General features: G+C 33.6%; 1 protein-coding gene across 2 annotated transcripts in view; it reads left to right on the forward strand.

Moving 5' to 3' along the window:
* Positions 1-4,474: 4,474 nt before the first annotated feature.
* The window catches only part of LOC145269274 (uncharacterized), an 874,757-nt gene continuing 853,264 nt past the window's right edge, over positions 4,475-25,967 (forward strand). For both annotated transcript variants that reach the window (XM_080124954.1, XM_080124955.1), the window contains exon 1: positions 4,475-4,854. In XM_080124954.1, coding sequence (XP_079981080.1) covers positions 4,583-4,854 — 272 coding nt within the window. In that variant the 5' untranslated portion in view covers positions 4,475-4,582. The remainder of the gene's footprint in view (positions 4,855-25,967) is intronic.

The following is a 25,967-nucleotide window of genomic DNA, read 5'->3' on the forward strand; positions in this document are numbered from 1 at the left end:
TTGATTAGCGGTATTTTTTCTTTTCACTGTGTTAATTTTCTCATTGTATTATAATTATTTTTCACTGTTTTGTCGTACTTTTCAAAAAAAAAATTTTTTACAAAACTGCTTTTACGATCCAATACACGAAAAGTGACGTTAACATGTTTTTTTTTTCCTTTTTTTTAAAAAAAATTTTTTATTTGTTTGCTTTCTTTATCGATTTTCTTTTTTATGTATTTATTTTTTATTTTTATTTTTATTTTATTTATTTTATTTTTTTTTTTTTTAGATGAAGACTGGTTGTTATTTTCACATTTCGGCCGATGTATATATCTTTCCGAAATTGGAAATCTACATTGCGAACTCGTACGAGATTTTTAACTACGTCATTCATTTAGCCCACAGGTGGTAGATTTTTCTCGTTCAGTCAGTCATGATCAGGTACAGCTGTTAAATTGAGCCATGGCCTTATGGATAATTGCGTTGAGTAACAACCAGTTCTGAGTGACAGTCTTTTTTTCTCCGTATTTATCACTTATCAAAGCCCAAAGACCACTCGAGGATAAGGGTCAATAAGATTGTGAATTGGATATAGAATGAACGGATTGGAAACAATGGATGAAAAGGGTAGGATTCGATTACTTAAAAGAATGGCTCGACAAGAATTTGTTGACATTAAACTTGAAGACGACATTATTGTAATCGACAGGGAAGCACTTTGCAAGTCGATTTTTTTACAAAAAATAAAAATGAATAAATAAATAGATCTCAGTACATGGAAGTTCCGGCTGGGTTCTATGTACAGAGGGGAAAAAAACGAAAATTCTTCGAAGGTAGTAGCGAAACAGGTACTTGCTGTGTAGGTGTGATAGTATGGGGGAGAGAGCTTAGTCTGGGGAGTTGATGGTTCAATACTGGCCGGAAGATGAACCACTTTGGCATCTTAAAAATTGCCTGGGCTGACTTTTCAGCATTGCTTCAGGAGGCCTCAAGCAGGCAATTAACTCCTTTCAAAATAAGGAAGGCAAGTCTTGGAAGGATGAACCTACCAATACTACTCAATATTAATACTACAGCCAAACAGAAAAAGGCCACTGCAATAGCACAGTCTCTGATTGTCGAAGACGTATCCTAAACTGGTAGTATCATGGCTGCAGGTAGCAATTCTACTCGCATCAAGGTTCAATCTCAACTATAAGCGATATTAAAACGGTGAAAGACAAAGGATACTCCCTGTAAGTGTAGCTGCACATGTAATTGTAATGCAAGGGTTGCGCAATCACTAACTACACCTCTCCTCAACCGGCACTGTTTGAGTCCAGTGGCAAGGAGAAGTCCAGGATGACTGGAAATAATGCCGGGATAAGCGGAAAGCACACTCAGCACCTGGAAGTCCCAAATGGTCACCCATTTAGTACTGACCAGGTTCAACGTTGCTTAACTTCGGTGATTCAACCAGAACTGGTGTGTCAACGTGATTATATATATATATATATATATATATATATATATATATATATATATATATATATATATATATACGGTATTAAATAAGAATAAAGTGAAGATTACTTAACACTTCTGAAGTAGATCGTAGATTACATCGGCCGCAATGCTGCGAAAATAACTTCCAAGATGAGAATAGTGGTAGTCCAAATAATTTACATTTTTTTTTTTTTTTTTTTTTTTTTTTTTTTGACAAATTTTCCACCTGGAAAAAAAAAAAAAAACATTTGCGAAATATTCTCCCATCTTCTTTTAATTCCGTCTCCTTAAAACTCCAAGACTAGACGAGCCGCGTTCATTCATCAAGTCTTACATTATTTACTCTTTTGCCTTTCTTTGGTGCGGTCTTTTCGTTCTCCCTGCCGCCTGGTTTCTGCCTCGCTCCAATCTACCTCCGAGACCCCGAACTATATCCTCACTCGCGTAGTACCTCTTTGCTCCTTTTTTCTTTTTCTTCTTGAAAAGGAAAGGCGTGATCCATTACCACCTCCGCCCTCCCACCCCTCTGTCTTTTCTCCTCCCGTTCTCCCTCAACCCTCCCCTCTCGTGCACTCCTACGTCACACCCTCCTCTCTCCACTCCTCGCCACTTAGTTCTGTTCGATTCTCAACGAGGACGCGTCACATCGCCACAGAACTACACTTCATCCTTCCCCGTCGGACGAACACACGTACATCTCAAACGCTCTGGCTGTCTCGCACCTGAGAGATATTTAGGGGGAGGCCTTACGATGAAAATCATTTTCCACAATCGGGGAAACATGTATATACTACTAAACAGCCCAGAAAAATAATTATATATATCGCTATATATACACACACACACACACACACATATATATATATATATATATATATATATATATATATATATATATATATATATATATTTAGTTTGTTTAATTTAATTTTGTTTTTTAAATTTTTTTATTTGGTTTTACGTTTCTACTTTCACTTTCGCTTTTGGAGTTGTGACGTCTGTATCTTTCAATGAATTGTCAACCCGGTTTGTTCAATTGCGTTTTCTTTTTCTCTCTTTCGATCCGCGGTTGACAACGTGTTGCTTCGGCTACAGTCCGCAAAGGACAAACGGATAAAAACACACGGGATACGAAACCAAAAGCTGAACGCTTACACAAAAAACAACAAAGTTCTAATGCAGTGAACGGACGAGAAAACATCTCTCTCTCTCTCTCTCTCTCTCTCTCTCTCTCTCTCTCCCCCCCCCCCAAAAAAAACGTGTCTTTGAAGAAAAAGAGAACTCTCGGAAAAGTGTAACAAAGGAAAACAGGAAAGAAACACCGGAAAGCATATTTAAAAGAAAGAAAAACAAAAATACCTGAATTCTTCGTCGATGTATCGGACAGGTAATTTACCTGTGTCCGCAGAAATTGTTTGATAGATGGACAGTTTAAAGTTTTGAAATTAAATTCAAGCCCAAATCGGATCTTTACTAGTTAAAAGAAAATATATACAAAAAAAAAGTTGCTATTATATATTTCCACTGAAACCCACCATTTTCAATTTTATTTCATTATATTAATATATAAATATATTTATTATGAGCGACAACACAGTAAATACCAATATTAATCATTGATACCAGCGGTTTGAGTTGTGGGAAACCCAATCTGTTAAACTAAAAAATACCCAACAACTCCATTCTCTCCTCCGAAAAGCTTTATATATATATATATATATATATATATATATATATATATATATATATATAGTGCCCGAGGTAATTCATCCAACTAAATGCTAGATATATATGACCATTTTTATCCTTCGTTTATAAATATTTAGACGCACCTGTACTTGAATATGATGACGTTTCGATATAACGCATGGAACCCTCTGTAAACATTCACGTCGCAAGAAAGGCTTTTTGATAAGTGCCGTAATCGCTACATCGACGCGTAACGGCTCTAACAGGTGCACGTGGAAAGTGCCACCACAAATGAGAACGGCGCCTTTTAAAGGAACCTTTGAATATAAGTAATAAAATACGTATGTAGATTTTGATTTTACAAGTGCGTTTTCTGTTCAGAAATTAACAAACCGTAACAACTTATATATATATATTACCTCTAAAAATAAGCAACGGCAAAGGTAATTTAATTTGTAGAGTTCACAAAGTTGAGAATTGTGTTACATTTTAAAGAAATTTTTAGTCTATGATATAAATTTTTACGAACTTATCCCCCAAAAAAGAAATTCACGCGTTTTCAAGTCATGCGTTTTTCATTTTAAAATTTCCTCTCTGAAAAAAAAAAAAAAAACGATTTTGAAAAATAGATTAAAGCAGAAGAAAGATCTTAATTTTATTTCTTTATTTGTTTTTATATTTAACTGAAAATTTGAAGGATTTGAAACAGGAAACACATTTACAAAATTGCTTTCTTTTTACTGAATTCTTTAGATGAGGGGTTTATTTTTTTTTAGGGAACAGAAAACCAAAAACATTGTAGCAATTATAAATAGCTAAGATTAACCCGACTAATAATTGTGGGACGTTTATTATATTGAATATATCAGCAGCAACTTATATATATATATATATATATATATATATATATATATATATATATATAGACAGTAGAAATACTAAACTAACGATAATTCTTCATCAACAAATACAAACAAAAATGATGGCATCCTGAAATTGAAAATAACACTAATATATATATATATATATATATAACATCGAAAAAAATACGGAATTATTTTATTGAGATTTAATGATAAAAAAGAATTTAATGTCATCAAATTCCAGACAAGAAATTAATATGAAATTGAATTTCTTTTGAAAAAAAAAATATTTAAAATATATTGAAAATTAGAAAGATACAGAATTCCATTTTTTTTTATTTGAGTTTTAATGAAAAAATAATTTCAACAATAATTTTCCAAAAAAAAAAAAAAAAAAAAGTTTTATTCGCTAAAAGTATCGCTTATAAATTTATCGGGACGAACATTTTTTTTTTTTTTTTAATGTCGACTAACAGCTGAATAAGCTGTCTTTTTTTTTTTTTTTTTTTTTTTTTTACCTGTGCACTGCTTGTGCACTGGTCAGTTTCCAGGTTAGGTGCATTATGGACACCTGGACGGTGTCCACCCGGAGCACGATGATGGGGCAATGCGGTCCACAACATCGGGTCCTTTTGCTTCAGAAACTTTGCTGCTGTTCATGTAACTATCAAAACAACGGGCGGTACTTACACAAATCAACGGTCCCGTATTTAAGGACGAAGTCCCTCGACAACAGGTCGATTTTTGACATCTTTTGGGAGAAAGCGCACAATTCTATGGAAGTTTTACCGGATAGCCTTACCAGCATCCCTCTTGGATATTACAAAGTTTTCATGTAAGTTTTTCAATTAATTCATTTTTTTTAGAGCCGGAGTGCGGAGTGGTACCTTGCAGATTTACAAAAAAAAATAAATAAATAAATAAGATATCAAAATTTTTTTATTTGTTTTTGAAAACGGGTGTTTTCTTTATTTTTTATTTTTTATTTTTTTATTATTATTATTATTATTATTATTATTACTATTATTATTATTAATAATAATAATAATAATAATAATAATAAGCAGCAGCGGTAATTGGAATTAATTAATTAGAATTCGGGGAATTTTCAACAATAGCCAACAAAGAAAGGGATTACAAAAATAAATGTACAAAAATGTTACCAATGGCAAAATAAGTTACATTTTACCTATCCGCATAAGTTTGTGTGCGTTTTAGCTTATTTTAAAGATTTTTTTTTTTTTTACAAAAGTAGTCTCAAGTCCGTTGGATTCAAAACAGATGGAAGTCTCTTTAAATAATAATCGATAATCGCTCAAAAGTTAAAGAAAATTCTTTTAAAACACATTTTCGCATGATTGCTGACATTTATTGGATGTGTTTCTACCAGTATGGTTTAGTTCGATTTTTGAGCGAGTATCGTGGCTCAACATGGCTGTAAGGAGATCGATAATTTTCATGCTAACAAACTCGACACTACTTTTTTTTTTTTTTTTTTTTTTTTTTTACACAGTGATCACCACTTATCAAGGCCCGGAAGCCACTCAGGAATAAGGGTTATTGCAAGTACATTACGCCAGTGTGGAGATTTGATGAAGTGTTTACTTAAGGGTGCGGTTCATTAGGACTTTGTTAACGTTGGACTTGAACACATCCAAGTTGTAGTCCGGTGGGAAGCAGGCAGACGGAACAGAGTTCCACAGGCGTGCAAGTTCTAAGAAAGAAGCTTTGTTCATGGAATCCGCGTTTTGATTTAGGCACAGATAAAGAGTGGGAGAAACTTTTGTTTACATGTAAAAAGACTTTAGAAAATAAGTTAAAACAAAAAAACTTATCCAGGTAGGTAGAAGAGTAACTTATCTTGCCTTTGGTAACATTTATGTGTTTATTTTCTCTCGCATTCTTTTTTTTTTTTTTTTTTGCGTGTTTATTGTTCTTGGCTATTCTAAAAATGCCTCTAATTTGTCTTCTGTGACTTTCCAACGGGAGTGATTTAGCGAAATTGATACCATCGATAACTGTAGAATCGAATATTCTAACTTCAATCCGAAATTGTGGGCAATTACGTGTTAATATCGTCCAGTATCGCATCCTTATCGCAGGTTAAACCCCCTCTCGGGCGGGTAGGGGGTGGGGTCATAATCATAGTGGGGGGGGGCTATGCTAATCAATGCATATCCTTGGCCCTTTGGCTAAGCGCAGAGTGTAATAGTAATGGTTTCTTTCTTAATAAAATTTTAATTGTGTAAAACATTTGTGAGATATTTTGAAGTCAGATAGCCGCAAGAGTAAATGTGGTATTGTGGTGATTGAGATGATTCTAGCCTAAAGAAAGATAGTCATGATTGGACGAAATTGGATTTCCTTGCTCGCAGATCCCTATTCCGAATTCTTGGCCGTGGGCCACCATCAGTGGATTGTTTCTCTTGTACCAGATTGTTATACACGTTTTACGGTCAATTTCATTAGATTGGATGACCAAATAATGCCCACATTTTGATAGCCTTGTGTCTATTATGTAAATTTTTACGACGTGCCACAGCGTATTATAAACACCCCAACCTCCCCATGTTAAGAAGGGCTTTCGTAATAAACATCCCCTAACCTCGAAAGCCGTTCTTAACATGGTGAGGTTGGGGTGTGTTTATTCCGAAAGCCGTTCTTAATATGGGTTGGTTGGCGGTGTTTATACTACGGTGGGTAGGACGTAAAAAAATTCATTTTTTTCTTCAAAATGTAAATTTTATGTTTAGCGAATAAATATTTCTAAGTGTAGTATCTGTTCTAATTCTACACTTCATCATTTCTTTGATCGGTCAGCGGAGGATAAATTTATCTGGATTAATGCATCCCCCGCCCCTAATCCAGCTAGACCCTTTTTGAGGAGGTGGATTTTCCCCATATTAAGAATCAACCTTATATCTAATTCTGCCTGCGTGAGGAGACAAGCAGATGGGGTCCTTCTGGTAGGAAACCTTAAAACATCGGCACGGCATAGTTCCTACTTACTTTGCCTCCCCACGAGGGCAGAGTTAGACACTAAGGTCGGGTTTTAATCTGGGGGGAAGATGAAAAATAAAGATTGTCTCAGTCATGAAGGACTTCTCCTCTACGAACCGAAACAGAAAAGAATAGATGCTACACTTTGAGCTATGCATATTTTTTTTACTCCGAAATGTTACAAAAGACATAATGAAAAACAAAAAATAAAAACAAAAAATTAGGTACAAGGCCACTTAAGATTTGGGCGGAGAGGGTGGTGTCTATGGTCATCCTCGTCCATGTACCTTAGCTAGTCTATGCTTGATCCTAACTAAAGTTCTCATTCACCACAATACCTCAAGTACACCGGGGGGGGAGGGTCTTCTTAAGATTCCCAAATCTTTTTTTTTTTAAACAATGCAAATATAAAATCTGAGTAGAAATAAAACCTATACATATCTATAAAAGTGAAATAGTGTATGTGTGTGTGTGTGTGTGTACATTTCCCTACCAAATTACTTTGTCAATTTTCAGTCTACAGACTCGAGATTTGACATAAGGGGTATTGATATTTGGGAAAATCTTTTTAATTCGTTTTCGGCCAGAAATTTGTCTGTCAAGGGGCCAAAGTTCAATGATTTGACCTATGAAAACTCTACCAAACTCCTCCGCCAATTTTGGGTTTAATCACTTTAAATTTTAGATGTAGGTTACTTGGACAGGGATTAAACTTTTTTAATTTAATTTAAGCCCAAAACAAATGTAAAGGGATAAAAATGTTGGTCAGAGTTTAAAAAAAAAATTCAGCTCTCAGCCAACTTTTAGTCCAAACAATTGAAATTTTACATAAAATGTATTCAGACATAGGACATACTTTTTAATCGGTTTTTGGCCGAAAATTTGGCTACCAAGGGTTCAAAGTTCAAAAGATTTGATCTTTGCGGTATATAGCTAACTATTCAGCCAAATTTTGGTCTAAACATTTGAAATTTTACATAAAGGGTATTCAGAGATGCAGCAAGCTTTTTAATGAGTTTTGAGGCGAAAATTTTGTTGGTAAGAGGTCAAAGTGGGAAGAGTCTACCTTTGCAGACTCTACCAAACTCCTCCGCCAATTTTGAGTTTAAATACTTGAAATTTTAGATGTAGGTTACCTGAACATGAGTCAAACTTTTTAATATATATATCTATATATATATATGAAAATGAAACGTCTGGTTTGTTACTTTTTGAACAACTAAAAAACCACCGAACCGATTGCTTCGACATTTTGGTATAGTATTTTCAGTTTACTCATGCGTGTTCTTGTATATTTCTTTTTAATTATAACATTATACTTAATTTTTATTTAATAAATTAGGTGGTTTTATTTGTTACGATCTGGCCATTTTTTTATTTGGGGAAAAAATCGCATCACCGCCCATCGTCACGTGACATCACTAAAGGGAACTTTTCGTCTCGCTTTTGGCCTTCGGGACAAGATCAAAGTGTAGTATCTTGTCTTCAGATGCTGCACTTCTATTTCTTGTTCTCTTTCGGTGGAGGAGAAATCCTTCACGACTGAGACAATTTTTATTTTTGTACCTTTTCTCCACGTTAAAAAACGACCCTGGTGTCTAACTCTGTCCCGTGGGGAGGCATAGTAAATAGGTACACTATGGGTAAATTTTAAATGGATAACATTTAATCACGTGATTATTGAAAATTTAATAATGTGTAATTTAAATTAATCACGTGGTCGCTTTCCTGTCAAATATTAATCGGAAATGTCGACATATCCAATGTGAACGGTGAGTTGGAAATATATATATATATATATATATATATATTTATATATATATATATATATATATGGTAAAACTGGTAATTAGTAAAAACCTAAAGAGAGTGCTCAATACTATTGCAGTGCAAATGTGTGTTATTTTTTTATTACCGTTTTATCTAAGACAGACCTAACAGCCTCGTCAGACCTTACAGAAAAAAAAAACTTTCTGTAAGGTCTGACGAGGCTGTTAGATCGTAAACATTATCCAACATCCGAAACATATGTAACCAAACAGATAAAACGGTAATAAAAAATAAAACATATCTATATATATATATATATATATATATATATATATATATATATATATATATATATATATATATATATAAGTTATGAACAGTACATAAGGCTCGAACAAAGCCGGACTGAACTGTTAGTGTAAATTTAAAATCTCAGTAGAAATAAAATTATGTAATAAAATCGTTTCTTTAATTCATTCGCGTGGGGTGGGCGAAAAATCCAAGAAATAAACAAAAAAAAAGGTGATAGTAGTATTAATAAAAGATGTATATTCCGGCATAATCACGTTGACAAATTGGTTCTCTTCAGATCACCGGAGCTAAGCGACAATGAGCCTAGCTAGTACCAGATGGGTAGGGATTTATTTGCTTCTGCACATAAGCAAAATATGACACAAGGTCGGTTTTTATGTGGAGGGAAGGGGAAGGTGGGATGGTATATAGGGTTGCCCCTACATGGACCAATAACCAATTGCCACAAGGGCAATGGTCTCAAAGTGCAGCATCTGCCGGAACTGGATTTATTTGCTTCCCCACTGAGCAAATTAGGCGCAAGGCCGTTTTTTTAATGTAGGGAGAGGGGGAAGGGAAAAGAGGACCAGCTCCCGAAAGGTGGAAAATGGGAGCTGGATAGTGAAGGCTATTTGGTATATAGGGTTGCCCCTACATGGGCCCAAAGATTGCCACAAGGACAATGGTCTTTGATTGCAGCATCTGCCGGAACAGATACTACATTTTGATCTCAGCCAAAAGGCCGAGTACCAAATGGGTAACCACTTGGGAATTTTTGCTGCTGTAAGTGCTTTCTGCTTATTTCGGCATTGTCTCCAGTCGTCCCGAACCTCTATTTGGCACTGGTATTAACGATGCTGACTCATGAGAGATGTGGTTGGAGATTGTGCAACTCTTGCCACAAAAATTTCACGCACAGGTACCCTTACAGTGGGTATCCGTAGTCTATCATGACTGAACAGAGCCAATATGTTATTACTTACCTTCAATAAATAAATATACATGATACTTTGATTATAAATTAAACAGTTCCTAAAAAATGTCTTGTTCTTCCTCACAATTTCTTTTTAAAATATACAAATCTCTGGCAATAGTTTGGCTAGGAGTAAAATGTAATATCTGTTCTGTTGCTACACCTTTATTTTATTTTATTTTTTTGTTACAAGAAAGTCACCTCTTATCAAGGCCACTCGGGGATTAGGGTTAAAGGGTGAACAGTGGTCACCGGGACAAAAGCGTAGTCATCGTTAGCGGTGAAAATTAGGTATAGTTTGAGTATTTAAGTGGACGGTTCAACAAGAACTTGTTTACATTAGACTTGAAGAGGACAACGTTGTAGTTAGCCGGAAAGCAGACCAGCAGAACAGTTCCACAGGCAGGCACCTCTAGAAAAGAAACTTTGTTCATGGAATCTGCGTTTAGATTTAGGCATTGATAGAGAATGGGGTATACTGTTGATAGTGGTTGCAATTAGTCGAGTGTTTGTGAAAGTTTGGCAGAGGGGGGTGGGGCATAGATTGCAGTTCAATCGAGCACTTGCCATAAAAATAACGACAGAGCAGAAACGCGTTTACAACGTCTCTTCTGTGGGGGGGGGCTGCACTGTTCTCGGTTAATGAAGGATGGGTCTTTTTAGGCTGAATTAATTTTCATTTTTTGTTCCAGTCCAGATAGTATAAAACTGTCTTCAAAATCTAGTGGACGAGGACAAATACTCGTATTGCTATAATAACTGTCAACACTTTCTCTTACACTCCATCTGTGCCTAACACTAAACGAAAATTCTATGAGCAATTTTTCCCCTAGAACTGTCCATTTGTGGTACACAATACAGATGAGCTGTTTACCAACTGACTATACCATGGCCGCTTTCAAGTCTAATGTAAATAAATTCTTTATCCGTGCTCTTAAATAATCAAACCCTGCTCAAGATATACCATAATCGATCATTACAATGTTGTCTCACAGTCTACTTGACACTTATTAATATTTATCCTTAAATTGCCTTTGGGCCTTGATAAGCGATGCCCCCCTCATAGAAAAAACTTACGAGCTGGGCTTTCTCTACATTAAAATCTACCTTGTGCCTGTCTTTGTCTTCGTGATGAGGCAAATAAATGAATAGGAATACAATGGCCCCTCTACATAAGAGATAAATTCGTTCTTGAATGGAGCTCGTATCTAGAATTTATCGTATCTCGAACACGCTTTCTCATAATAAATAACTGAAAACTAATTAATCCATTCCTGGCTCCCAAAGATCATCCACGTTAACCCTAATCTTCTAATATATAAAAAGCAAAATGTGTGTGTGCGTTTGTATGTCTGCTAAAAACTTTCGACACCCGCAACGGATCCTCACGAGATTGGTATCGACAAATATGGAAAAAATTGTCCAAGAACATTCAATCCTTCATTCTCAACTCGGCCGTTTTGTACAAGGAGGGGTCGCTTTTTTTCGCCGACATTTTAGGAAGTCATCGTCACCGTTGCATTGACTACGCTTAATTCCAACGTTCCGAACTTCCGGTCGGGCGGTGGAGACATCGGCTAAGACCTCACGTTATTTTTATCCCTTTTTTTTTTCTCCTTCGCGTTGCGTGTTCGAGTCTGCCTGCCTACTACCGCTTTTTTTAACACCTCTTCCTACTGTTGTTTTGACCCGCCCCCACCCCCAACCGCTACTACCACTTTTTTTACACTCCTCGGGGTTCCTTACTACGCCGCCTACACACATCCGGGCACCCCCGCTACTGTTGTTTTTATCCCCACCCCCGAGTGTTCCTTACACCTAAACACCCGGGCAACGTCGGGAACTACCGCTAGTTAACACATCTTCCTGATTACTAAAAACACATCCACGTTGTAATCAAACACAAAATACAGTAATAAGATAAAGATGACATTAAGGAAATAGAATTAAAAAAGTGAGTTTATTATGAGCATTTATAATGGTGGAATACGACAGCGGTTAACGGAGGTGAATGCCTGGCGGAGGAAGAGTGAGGAAGGCCACTCGGCCACCTAGCGGTAGCATCTGGAAACTCTTGTAACTTGGATTTTCTCTCGTATGCCGGCCAAGATTTTTGCTCGGAAGACATCTCGTGTCTCGAATTTCTCGTGAATGGAATAGCTCTTATGTAGAAATGTCCATGAAATGCCTAAAGATCAACAAAATTTTTGCTTCACGTATTTTTACCCCCTCCCCGCCGTCAATCAAAGATTATACTCTGGTCCCTATTGATTGCCGTGTAATTCTCGCTCTGTAAAGTTTTAAAAGGTCCGCACTCGCAGGCTTTGCTTATACTTTTTGAGAAGAAATTAGTTTATTGCTAATCGCCTGAGGCGCCCTGCCGGGAATGCCGACGGGAGCTACACATGCATCTTTGCAGAGTCAGAGGGATCCTTCTCTGGAACGCTGGCTGTTTTAATCCCATTTTCCGATGCTAGTGTCACAGTTCTTGCGGTGGGAAAGAAAATTCCTGGAATCCAAACGGATTGGATTGCAGGAAGATTGGCAGTGCCATTGTCAGCAGCTAACATGTTACGTTTCTTAATTTTTGAGATGAGGATTGGTTATTTGTATTATTATTCATCGGACTACTGTTCTCATCTTGAGTGTGATTTTCACAACATTTCGGTCGATATAACCTCCGACTTTCTTCAGGTGTATCTTGTCGAACTCGAGAATGTTTCTGTCGAATTTGGACGGAATTTCGAGCGGAACTCTTTATTTACTTCACAGGAGTAGCATGCTATTGTTCCGTCAGTCATGACTGGATAGAGGTCCTAAGTAATTCGCAAATGTATTTTTCGGTCGCCCACACTGAGGATTGAACCTTCAACCTTCAGGAGAATAACACATTTGGCAATTGATTTTTCCCAGTACTCTAACCACTGCGCCATGTAAATAAAGGGTTCCGCTCGAAATTTCGTCCAAATTCCCGACTTCGACAGAAACATTCCCCAGTTCGACAAGATACACCGGAAGAAGATTTGGGGTTATATCGACCGAAACGTTGTGAAAACCACAGCAAAGATGAGAACAGTAGTCCGATGAATAATAGTACAGCCAACATGTTGCTGTGAATATTAGTGCCAATGATAATAAATTGTTGAATGCAAACGAAAACAAAAGAAAACGCTTTTTATTAATCCTAACACTAACCCTAAATCAAAGTATTGATACGAAAAAGAAAGGAGAAAGATAGAAATGGTACGCATGCGCTAGGGGTAACGGTACGATTAACGGCCACTTTCGTTTATTATACTAACATATATATTTAAGAAAGGGGGGTGCAAATTATTAAATAACTGTTACCAAACGCAAGAAAAGTTCCATTACTACTTACATGCCTAATTTTTAGTGTGTTTGTAAGGGACTGTTATTTACATTTTTCATCGATGCACTCGGAGTCTTGTAAACCCGACGTATTCAAAACGGCATCTGATTTGATTCGATATTTGTAGATTTAACAACACAAATGCGGCTAATAATTGTAACAAATAGTCGGAAATTTAATTTTCAACCAAACTGTATTAGTTGCTTCACATTTGTTTGAAGTTTTGATTGTTTGTTTTCTTGTTTTTGTTTTTTTTTGTTCTACGAAAGCGGCGCCATCTTCAATACGTCGTGTTTCCAATATTCGGAAAGCAACAAGAAACCACGTAAATAAAGGCGTTTTAAAATGCTTCAAAACACAAGCAAATAGGCGCGTAATGGGGAAAAATTAAATTTTCTTGCCTTTGGTAGCAATTCAAGCTCAGGAGAACCTTTACGGAAATTCGGCTGAAACGTTATGAATGATACGTGGTCTGAATAATAATTCATATACTACAAGTTATAAATCCAGAAGTTTACGAAAAATTGGTTATTGAAAAACGCATATTTAGCAGGCGTTTCTTTCTTCTTCTTTTTTATTTATTTATTAATTTTTAATATTTCTGTTTCGTTTTTCTTTTTGTTTTTTGTTATTTTATATATTTTATTTTCTTTGTTTTTTATTTATTTTTTGTTATTACTATATAAAGATAATGAATAATATTAACGTCGTTTTAATGAATGGTAAATCTGTTTATACAAAAACAAGACTCATTGGTCTTCTGTTTTTCTCTCACTTAACTCCCACTCTCATTTAGAGATCGACTTGTTTTTAGTTAACAAGCTTGTAAACAGTGGTCAGTCTATTATTTAAAAAAAAGGTTTAAGATGTCTTACTAACGAACTTTCGTTGGTTTACCCCCGCCTCATTTCACTCTAGTGAGTTTCTGTACATGGACATATTCAAAATGAATTTTTCAACAACTTTTAGATGTTTTTAGTAGAATGGTCCCGAGAATAATAGTGGTGTTCTGATGACAGAAATAATTTTAGTTAAAGGTAGGATATACACACGCTCACGCTCACACACACACACACACACACACACACACATATATATATATATATATATACACACACACACACATATATATGTATACACACACATGCATATATATACACACACACATATATGTGTATATATATATATATATATATATATACACATATCTTTCCCAGAAAAAATAAGTGCAATTCATTCATATATATGAATAACAAGAAGCGCTTATAGCTCTTAAAAACCGCTATGGTAGCTGAAAAAAGTTTAAAAAAGATAACAGCGTTTCGAAGTTGTCAATATTGCAAAAAAAAAAAAAAAAAAAAAAAAAAAAACCACCAACAAACCTTCAATTATAACCCTTATCCCTAAGTGGCTTCCGGGCCTTGATAAGTGGTGACCACTGTGTTAAAAAAAAAAAAAAGCGTTAAAAAAATTGTGCATTCAAGTAATTCTCTATCTTGCCACATTTTTACAGTATCAGACTGCGGATGCTGGTGTCATGAGTTCGATCCTAACCTGTGCTGACGACGCTAGAAAAAAACGCATGTCCATAGCACGTAAACATTTAAAAATAAATAAATCCGCCCCATAAAAAATAAGGACAATTCATTCACATAAGACATAAAAAAGGCAAATTGAATGAGGTGTTTACCTGATACAAGCAAGGGTAAACTTCAGTCTAATATAAATACCAGTATTTATATATTAATATTTTAATCACAACCAAATGAAAAAGATCAATACAAACACAATAGAGTGGACAGCTTATTATGAGAGTAATTCTCATATATATATATATATATATATATATATATATATATATATATATATATATAAGCTGAACGTCTGTGTGTGTGTCTGGTCACGAATAGGCTCCTATATGGTTGACTATTTTAAAAAACTGATTACATATAATGATAGAAAATGTATCGAGACACAGGAATGGGTATGTTTGATCTGGCAGAACGGTGGTTTATTAAAATTGTGGGGTCTGCGTTCGCGCCTGGCCTCCATAGAATGGCAATAGGCACAAACTTTAATAAAGACTTTTCATATCTATCTGCGTAAGTATAGTTTGATAATTATGTTTCAGTTTGAAGAAATATGGTATAATAAAATTATGGGGTGTCCGTTCGCACCTGACCTCCATAGAATGGAAATATGTCACAAAGTTTAACAAGGTTTTTTAATATAGATCCACAGAATATTGTGATAAGTGTTTCAGTGTGAACAGGTATGGTATATTAAATTATGGGGTTTATCTATTTTATTTTTACTTTCATCATATTTTGCTTTGGTTTTGATAGCCCCAAATTCGAAGCTATCTCTTTACAACCCTTCCTTTTCATAACCTATCATACTTTAATAAATCAGAGTCCATTTTCTGTAGGCTGTTTTTGAACCCAATCCACGACGGGTACTTTTGCTAGTGTATATATATATATATAAACAAGCAGTTATGTGCTCATCAACGTTTCGCCTTTATTTTGTGACGAAACGTTGATGAACACATAACTCGGTTTGTTCTTTTTTTTTATTTCTCTATTTCGTCGGATTACTATTTCCAATATTTTCATCATATATATATATATATATATATATATATATATATATATAGCAAATATTATTAAATGCAACGGAGACACTTTGCTTCATGATTCTTTTTTTTATTTTTCGATTTTCCGTATACTCCTTTTTGCATCAAAATCAAAAATATTAATAAGTTTCATAATTATTGCTATCCCGAGCGAATCATCATCAGGTGTTGAAGTAAAAGTGCGAAGGAGCGAAAACTCAAATACACAGTAAACGGCGATAAGTTAAAATATATAGAGTCGATATTTGTTTGAATGCAAAAATGCTGCCTAAATATACCAATCTAATATATATATATATATATATATATATATATATATATATATATATATAAACAAGACCTTATATCTCCTAAAAACCGCTAAAGCAACGGAAAAAAATAAAGTTTCGAAGTTGTTAATATCCACAAAAAAAAAAAAACGCCAACAATGATTTTTTATATGGACTAAGGATAACCAATTGTTCCCATTTTCCCCACACTTTTGATGGCCTTGTGCTTAATTTGTCATGCTATAAAAAACAAATTACCGTATAGCAAAAAAATAATCTAAAGTATAGAATCTTTTCTTATACTGCACTTCTTCTTTTCTGTCCGCGACCGGTGAAAGAGAAATCCTTCAAGATTGAGGCCGTTTTAATTTCAGTACTGACACAAAGTGACTATTTTTGAGTAAATGCATTTTCCCCACATTTAAAACTTACCCTGCTCTCTTGGGGTAGGGGGTTAGGGAATAAGTAAATAAAGACAATCTATGAAATATACACAGTATTAAATTTTAGTGATAACTAGCAGGGAGACCCGACGTTGGCCGGGATTATGATCAACAAATGTTACATACTCCGATGCTTTTATTGTCAGCGAAATCTGTGAAATCGCTCATTTTTTTTTCAATCAAATCGATTGATTACCTGTTCAAGTTTGGGACCCATCCCGATACCTCTGGGGGAAATTTCACACACCTTCCTGTAGTGACTTCGTCCACAATGCATTGTAGTCTACATTGCACTGAAGAAAACCTACTGTTGATTTAAAAAAAAAATTTTTTTTGTATATTATGACTTGAATTAAAGCTTAAAATGAAAAAGTATCATACTTCAATTGTGCTCTAAACAATAAAATCACTTCGAACGCGCCCTTGTCATACCAAAGAACTTATCGTTTGATTTATATTCCTGGCCTTTCTGCCTGTGCAGTGATAATGGCTTGAATTTGAGTTGAACATGAAAAAGTCAAATATCATGATTCAGTTGTGCTTTAAACAAAAATATTAATTTCGAACGCGCCCCTGTCATATTAAAGAACCTACCGTTGATTTTATATGCCGGGTCTTTCTGCTGGTGTTGTAATAAAACTTCTTTACTACCCTTATGTTATTAAGCGGTATAAGGTGTTAACTTTGATCGAAATTGTCTGTTCCTTCTTTTATCGGATTTTTTTTTTTCATAAAACTCGGACCAGCCGTTTCGGAATTCATAAGGAAAGAAACGCACACACACAGTTCTTTTTATATAACATTAACAGATACATTGTACTTATTTTTCTTATAGTTGTGTTGGTGGGTGCTCCAGTGCACTGGTTTATCTGGAGTCGATGAATCTAATGCTGTCATAACGTGCCACGGCCCTTAGGAAAAATGTGAAGGGACCATTTTATATAGGCTATGAGTATAAATAGCAACTTGTCTTCAATGTGTCGTCTATTGTGCAAGGAGGCATAGGCGGAAAAAAGGGAAAGAAAGGATTGCGTACTCACCGCTCTCCCCCTTCTCTCTCTCTCTCTCTCTTTCTCTCTCTCTCTCTTTCTCTCTCTGTTTATCTTTTTATACAAATAAATAGCAAACTATGATCTTATGTTTACAAGAAACTGATGAATGAAATATTTATTATTTAAAATTTTGTTTTCAAGTTGCAAACTTTGCGAAGCCATATTATTTCCATACTGTTTATAATCAAGCGTCCATTTGAGCTACCCAGGTTACACACCTTGGTATAACAGGGTTGAGATTTTATATAAAAACAAATCCGGTTAAAGAAATTCCTATAGAGAGCGAGGAGCACCATAATATATATATATATATATATATATATATATATGAGGGGAAACCCGACGTTGCCGGGATTGAATAATGATCAACGAATATTTCACACTTCTATATTTTTATTGTCATCGAAATCCGTGAAATCGCCCGGAAGGAAGCTTCACGTGCTTTCATTCAATAACTTAGTCCAACATATGTTATTCTACATTGCATTCTAGAGAACCTACTGTTTCTTTTATAAAATTATTTTTTATAAACTTCTTTCCAGTTAACGAAAAAAAAATATTTAGACATTTACGTGCCGGGTTTGAACCTAGAGACCACATCATGAAAAAAAACAAAACAAAAAAAAAAAAAACTATCAACATTAGAATTTTCACGGACAGTTGTTCTATTATTGTTGCTGCTAAGCGAAGACCTGGAAGAAATGGCTTTACTCATGATGAATTAAAATAACTGTTTCGATTATCGGTAATTATCGGGGGTATTCTGAAACAAACCTTAACTAAGATCACTTCCATTCTTATACATTAAAGTTCTGTAAATTTTAAATAAAATCTGTTCAGACGTTTCAGAGTTTACAAGGGACGAACTCACACACAAAGTTTCATTTACATATATATAATACATATATATATATATATATATATATATATAATTTAACAATTAAAATGCTACAAGTATATTTAAATCACATTCATATCAGTTTGTTTGATATACGATATGTCTTACACGTGTTGCGTTGAATGGTACACGCAGACGAAACAACTCATCAAAAAACTAATAATTATAGATATTAAAAGATTCGGACTCTTGCATAATTTGACCCGAATTCTCGTGGTTTCCCGTCAAGCCCGGATCGGGCGAAACCGGCGATCATCGGTGACAGCTGAGCGGCGTAACAGACGCAGACTAAAACAACCGGAAAAAAAAAATACAAATGCAAATTATCAAAAAATAACAAAAAAAAAAATACCTTGAAAAAAGCAAATATGTTTATTTAAATTATTTTAGTATTAGTATATTTTTTAGTATTTATTTTTTATTCATTTTTATATATCTATCTATTTATTTATTTTGCAAAATATTTATCAACAGTAAGTTATTTAAATATTGTTATCTTCAAGAAAATGTTGTTTACCCGTATAAATGTTAGGTGTAAGTACAATGTTTTGGTTTTTCTTTAACCTCATTGACCCAGAGCGGTTCAAGGATTCTCCCTATGTTATGTTTTTTTTGGTTGAATAGAGATTCATCAATTTCTACAGTGCCCTGGACCTCCTATCTGCCGTGGATTCCTCAGGAAATACTCCTGACAAATTTCTCTCAGAGAGTTTACAATTGGCGCAGTGGTGCACCTCATTCTTTGGGAAACCAATTTCTTTTTCTGACAATATAAGACAGTCTGCATCGGCATTTCCATTTGTTTTTCTAGCATGTACAGATTTATTTTCCTTTTTTATGTTTGGCGAGCCTGAAAATATAGTTTGTCAGCTTTTGGGGTTCAGTTGATTCCTTCCAATTTGAATGTCGTCTGCTTTCATTTACATATCGCTTTTTCATTGGCTAATCAAATTTCCAGAAATTGAAGTACATAAAAAAAAATTCAAAATAAATAAATCATTAAAAATAAGTAATCGTAAATTTAAAAATTACTAAAAACGGAAAAAAAAAAAAAAAACTTTTTAAAGTCGAATTAGCGTTTCAACATTTGAACAACGCTCGGCTGTCACCGATGATTGCTGGTCTCGCCCGATCCGGGCTTGACGGGAAATCACGAGAATTCGGGACAAATTATGCAAGAGTACCGAAGATTCAAACAACATCGATATCAATAAACAGACTGAGAGTCCCGTAAAGGCAACCTATTATAGATCCCATTAGCGTGTGTGTGTTGCCCTATTAGTGCGGCACTCTACAAAAGTAAAGAATGGTTTCCACTTAGCGTAATGCAATATTTTTCACTAAAAAAGAATTCAGTTATCTAGACAGTCTGTTTATAATTTTTTTAACGAAAGAAGATTAAAAAAAAAGGTTCATTTAAACTTCATAATTTCCTTCGCTCGTGGTGTATAACATCCGACATCATTAGTCACGGTTAGACGTGATCTGACCTTCGGGGTTCAAACGCCTAAACAACATGGAGGTACATTGATATGCAGTGAAACGTTAAAATAACTGACTGACGACTATAATTTATATACACAGGTAGTACTTTCAGCGTGTTTTTTTTTTAAATAAACAGATGCATTTTCCTCAAAGTCAATGTAAAAAGATCTTTCCGTGAAAATTCCGCCCAATGCTATATATATATATATATATATATATATATATATATATCTATATATATATATATATATATATATATATATATATATATATATATATATATATATATATATATATAGAGAGAGAGAGAGATAAATAGGCAAAACACAAAATACACTTACACGCATACTTAGGTAAATGTGCACCCTCACACACAAAACAAAACAAGCACAATAAAGCACGCGCACACTGTCACGGGCGCGCACATCCATATCCAGTATAATACCATTTTCCTAAACTAAACAAACAATTAGAAATTATACGTGTGTATGTACGCGTATATATATATATATATATATATATATATATATGTATATATATGTGTGTGTGTGTGTCTGATTGTGTGTATATATATCATCTGTTATCTATCCTCCATCTTGTTTGTGTGTGTGCGTGCACTTCTGTTTGGGTGACTGAATACATGTATGCATATGCGCTTGGATTAGGAAAGAAAGAAAACTTAAACCAATATATATGTGAGGTGTGGGTGTATGAATATGTATGTATGTGTGTGATGGTGGGTGCGTGTGTCCATGTGTGTATATATATATATATATATATATGTATATATATATATATATGTATATATGGGTGGGAGAATGTATACGCATCTGTATATATGTGTGTGTGTGTGTATATATATATATATATATATATATATATATATATATATATGAGCGGGTAAATGTATTCGTGTGTGTATATGAATGCATGCGTGTGTGTGAGCCCCTGCATATGTCTCTATATATATATGCGTGTGTGTGCATGTATATGTGTGTGCCTGGATACGTATGCGTATGTGAGTATGTATGTGCATATATGTGTGTGTGTACATATCACCTACTTATTCTCCATCTTATTTGTGTGTGTGCGTGTACTTATGTATGAATGTATGCATGCGTGTTTTGATTGGGAAAGACAAAAAAAATAACAATTACGCGTGTGATATGTTAGTGGGTGGATGTGTGTGAGTACGTGTGTAAGTGTATAGGTGGGTATGCATATATGTATGCTCCTACATATATTTCTGTGTATATGCGTGTGTGTATATGTATATATATATATGTGTGTGTGAGTGTGTGTTATACATCAAAAAAGAAAGTCATAAATAAAACCATAAAAACCTTCACCAAACGGACCAAAAGCCCCCTCTTTGAACTTAACTATGACTGGACACTACCAACACTTACTGTTGGGGACAGAATGTGTGAGACCACATCACTTTGAAAAACACATTTAGTATCAGCAGATGTAAAAATAACATTTCAAACTTTCATTATAAATAAAAAAGTTTTTATGAAAATATCTGAAGAGAGTGGAACAAAGCTTGAAACGCGTTATAAAAATATTTTAAAATAAAAATATGATAAAAGGTTGAAAAACCCACAATTGATTATGGCTACACTCTTTTATATATATATATATATATATATATATATATATATATATATATATATATATATATATATATATATATATATAATGGTAGCTTGGTTTCGTTTCCTTCAACTAAAACATGTCTACCAAAAAGTGCTCAATGAGTTAACAGACCATATTATATTAAATTCATTTAAACAGACAAACGGCTACATATGTGCATACATGTTTCTGTAACCGTAACCGTTTGTTTTTATAAATGAATTTAATATTTAGCCAGTCGCAAAATACGCTTAAATATGATATTATTAAGGCAGATTTTGTATTTATTATAATGGAACCGACTCTCTTATGATTCTTATTAGATTTACCCAATATACAGTACTGTTCGCTTAGCGTGGACCGGTGGTTGAATACGCTTAAATATGTTTGTTTAATCCGTGTAGATTTCATATTTTATATTATAGAGCAATACTATACTGATTATTATATTTTATCCTAATATATAGTGATTTTTTCAAAAGTTTAGAGAGGTAAATAATATAAGGTTTGATGTAAAGTGGTTGCTTGACACTCGAAAGTTATGACATCAATTCGAGGCAGTTTTCTGTTTATTGTTTTTTTTTTTTTCAGCTTGATTTTTTTTTTTTTTTTTTTTTTTTTAGCAATTAGAAAGTACTATGAATTTTTGCTAATAAAATATTGACACGTGTACATGTTCGTGCTCTGGGAACGTTTTTTTTTTTTTTTTTTTTTTTTTTTTTTTTTTTTTTGAAGACTTCCACTTGGAACAGGGGAGACAATTCAAGTTCTTAAAGTGTCGCATAACATTTTGGGAAAAGCAAAACGAACACACTGAATGAACATTAAATTGAAACATTAATTATCTGAACATTTATGGAATTTAAATATTTTTTTGGATTTAATAAAACAATTAGAATTTAAGAATAAATTTCAACACATATTTTGGATTTTTTTTTTCTGAAATCAATGAATTGGGCTATCTTATATGAAAACGAATGGACTATTTTTTTAACCAAACTTTTTAATGAAGTTTCTATTAAGAAAAAAATGACAATACTGAAATTAATCAGTTGTTATATAAAAATATGACTTAAAAAACGATTTTTTTTTTTCAAATTAAATTTTCATAATAAAAAAATATAATCATTTAAAAAAATATAAATAGTTTTGAATAGTTATCATTTGAAAATTTTAAGAACTTGAGTTGTATTTCCCTGTTTCGAGTAGAAGTCCTCTAAAATATTTTGGCAAGGAATGCTTCAGTTCTCTCTTGCCAACGTTTGAATTCTGGAAGAAAAAAGTACAGAACACACAAAAATGAGATAAGAATAATATATGCATTGAATTATTAAATTCAACAATAATAATTTTTAAAAAGTCCTTGCAAAACTGTGTTTGCATCTATAGAAGTTCAACTATAAGGTTCTTTACGTCCAAATGTTTTTGTGCTGTTTTTATTAACTTTTACAAATGCCATTATTAAAGAGAAAAGGAAAATGACAACAATGAGAGATAAAAACTACTGCTACGTGTCAGCTATACAGCAAGACTAAAGAGGAACAAAGTGTAGTATTTGTTCTGATGCTACACTATTGTCGGTCTGTGAAGGAGAATTATTTCTAGACTGAGGCAATCTTTCATTTTTGTTCTCACCCAGAGTGCTCATTTTGTAGAGCTGGTTTTGCTCCAGATTAAAAACTTAACTTGTGTCTAACTATGCCCCCCCCCGTGAGGAGGCAAATAAATAGAAACAAAACTCTTGCTGTCTATGTAGTGCTTCTGCTTCAATTCTCACTTGCCGAAGTTTGAAAATGCTGAAAGAAAATGATACAGAAAACACATGACTGAATTAAAGATAATATATGTATTGAGTTATTAAATTGAAAATAATAAAGAAAAGTCCTTGCAAAACTCATTGTTTGCAGCTTTATATATATATTTTTGTCCAACTATAAAGTTCTTTTATTTCCGAAAAATAAACAACCCTCAGAATGTCCATAGTAAGATAGTCGCATTCGAATTAAGGTTTTTTTTAGTCGTATATTAATTTGTGATTAAATGAAGTAATCATTCATGGATATATATATATATATATATATATATATATATATATATATATATATATATATATACTTGTATGTAATGTACTGAGTTCGGGTAATCTAGTAAATTTTCATATACCAATAAGTTTTAAGCCAAAAAGAGAGGACTTAAAAAGTAAGCTACAAAATTATCATATTTCATAATTGAGCATTAATATACTGTGTAAGCAAAATCAAGACTTCAAAAAAGGTGTTGATGGCAACAAAAAGTATATTTCCTTTTACGTTACAATTGTTTCCATGCCAGGACGACAATTTCTAACATTATGGCGTTTGAAAATTTTCACAACACCTGCATTTCTTGAGACATCATGAATAAAAACATTCTTGACAATAGAACATTGTTTAAAGAAAAAGAAAAATTCCCTTAACGGAAAAGGAACATGTGAAAAACATTTACTCTGGATGTAACCTCTGTGGAAATCCCATTTAAATATTAATATATCATCTAATTTTCGTATCCTTATTTAAAAACAAAGCTATAAGGAGTTTCCACAAAACAAAAACACCCTTAGCCATTTATATATATATATAGAGAGAGGGGGATGGAATTAAACCTAGAGTTTTAAGAGCAGTCTATTTTAATGTATTAATAACTGTATTATTATTTTTAAAAGAACAGTGCCCATAGTACTGTAGGTCAATAGGGACATTTTTCCGAGAGCTATAATAATTATAATGAGTAAAAAGATTAATAATTGTGAATTATTGAATTGAAAAATAATAAACAAAAGTCCTTGTAAAACTAATTGTTTGCGATTTGGCAAGTCCAACTATAAAAGTTCTTTTACGTCCAAGGAACAAACTGCCCTCAGAATGTTGAAGGTAAGGTGGAGTAAAGGTTTCTTATTTGTTGACTGGTGGACCTTTTGCATTCAGCCCGACAAATAAGCTGTCTGATGATTGGTTAAGTAGAATCGTCTTGACCAATCAGACAGGCCCTTCTTTAGAATAGTAGGGGTGAGCATGAAGAGAATTATTTTATGGGGGGAAAATAGTAAATATAAGTAAACGATATTTTTCCAACATTAAAAAATAGAAATTATCCGCAAAAACTAAACTGCACAAGTATCAATTTTTTTATTTTATTTTTTTTTTTTCATTTAAACGATGGATAACTACCCTCGAACAGGATTATTTGGCGCTTCTACACTACTGGGACGAAATTTCGGAAATCGTAAAATTGAATTTCGCATGAAAACAATGGTATCTACGTATTCCTCGTATTTTTAAGATGATTATATCCAAAAATTACGAAAATCGATAAACTAAAAAATTATTAAAGAAAATAAAAAGTAGAATTTGATGAAAACAGTCGTAAGACACAGGAGAGTTCAAATAGGAAGATAATTTTCCGTTTTGATTTAAAGATGGCGGCATTTTTCACCTGTTAACACTATTAAAGTTTTTTTTTTCCAAATAATTCAGTAATCTTCTGGCAATTTCGACTGCATAATTTGGAGGCTACCATTGTAACTTATTAGAATTGACAAAAAAAAATTCAGCCGAAACCATTGATTTTTATCTGAAAACTCCATTTATCGACTACAAAATCTCGTCCCAATTCTGTAGAAGCGGCGATTATTTTTTCACTACTCCCTCTTTTTATATTTACTCTGTTGACTTTTGAATTAGACTGAAGATTTCTTTCGAATTCATTTTAAACGGCTAGAGATGTATGAAACTATTTGCTGTCTCGCTTCCTCTCACCACTTGAAATAGTTTCGTCTTGGACTACAAAAAGCACGCTTTTTACTCACTAATTTTTGTGTGACGGGACATGGTATTTATTATAGCGTGGCGGAGTTTTCAATTTAAAATAAGTTATCTCCCTTAATGATGTATATTTTTAGGTGAATATTTAAAAATATTTCATATCAGCTGTCACCTGGGCTAGATGAAGTAATTAAAAAATAATAGATTGTAGTGAAGTACGTTGTTACATTGCCAATAATAAGGTACAATAATCCTTTTCTTTCTTTTTTTTTTAGCTTAGAGCAAGATGTAGTATCTGTTTTGATTTTTCACTTAGTCTATTCC

The sequence above is a fragment of the Euprymna scolopes genome, chromosome 45 (genome assembly GCF_053919585.1).
Source record: "Euprymna scolopes isolate OS-2025 chromosome 45, ASM5391958v1, whole genome shotgun sequence".
Lineage (NCBI taxonomy): Eukaryota > Metazoa > Mollusca > Cephalopoda > Sepiida > Sepiolidae > Euprymna > Euprymna scolopes.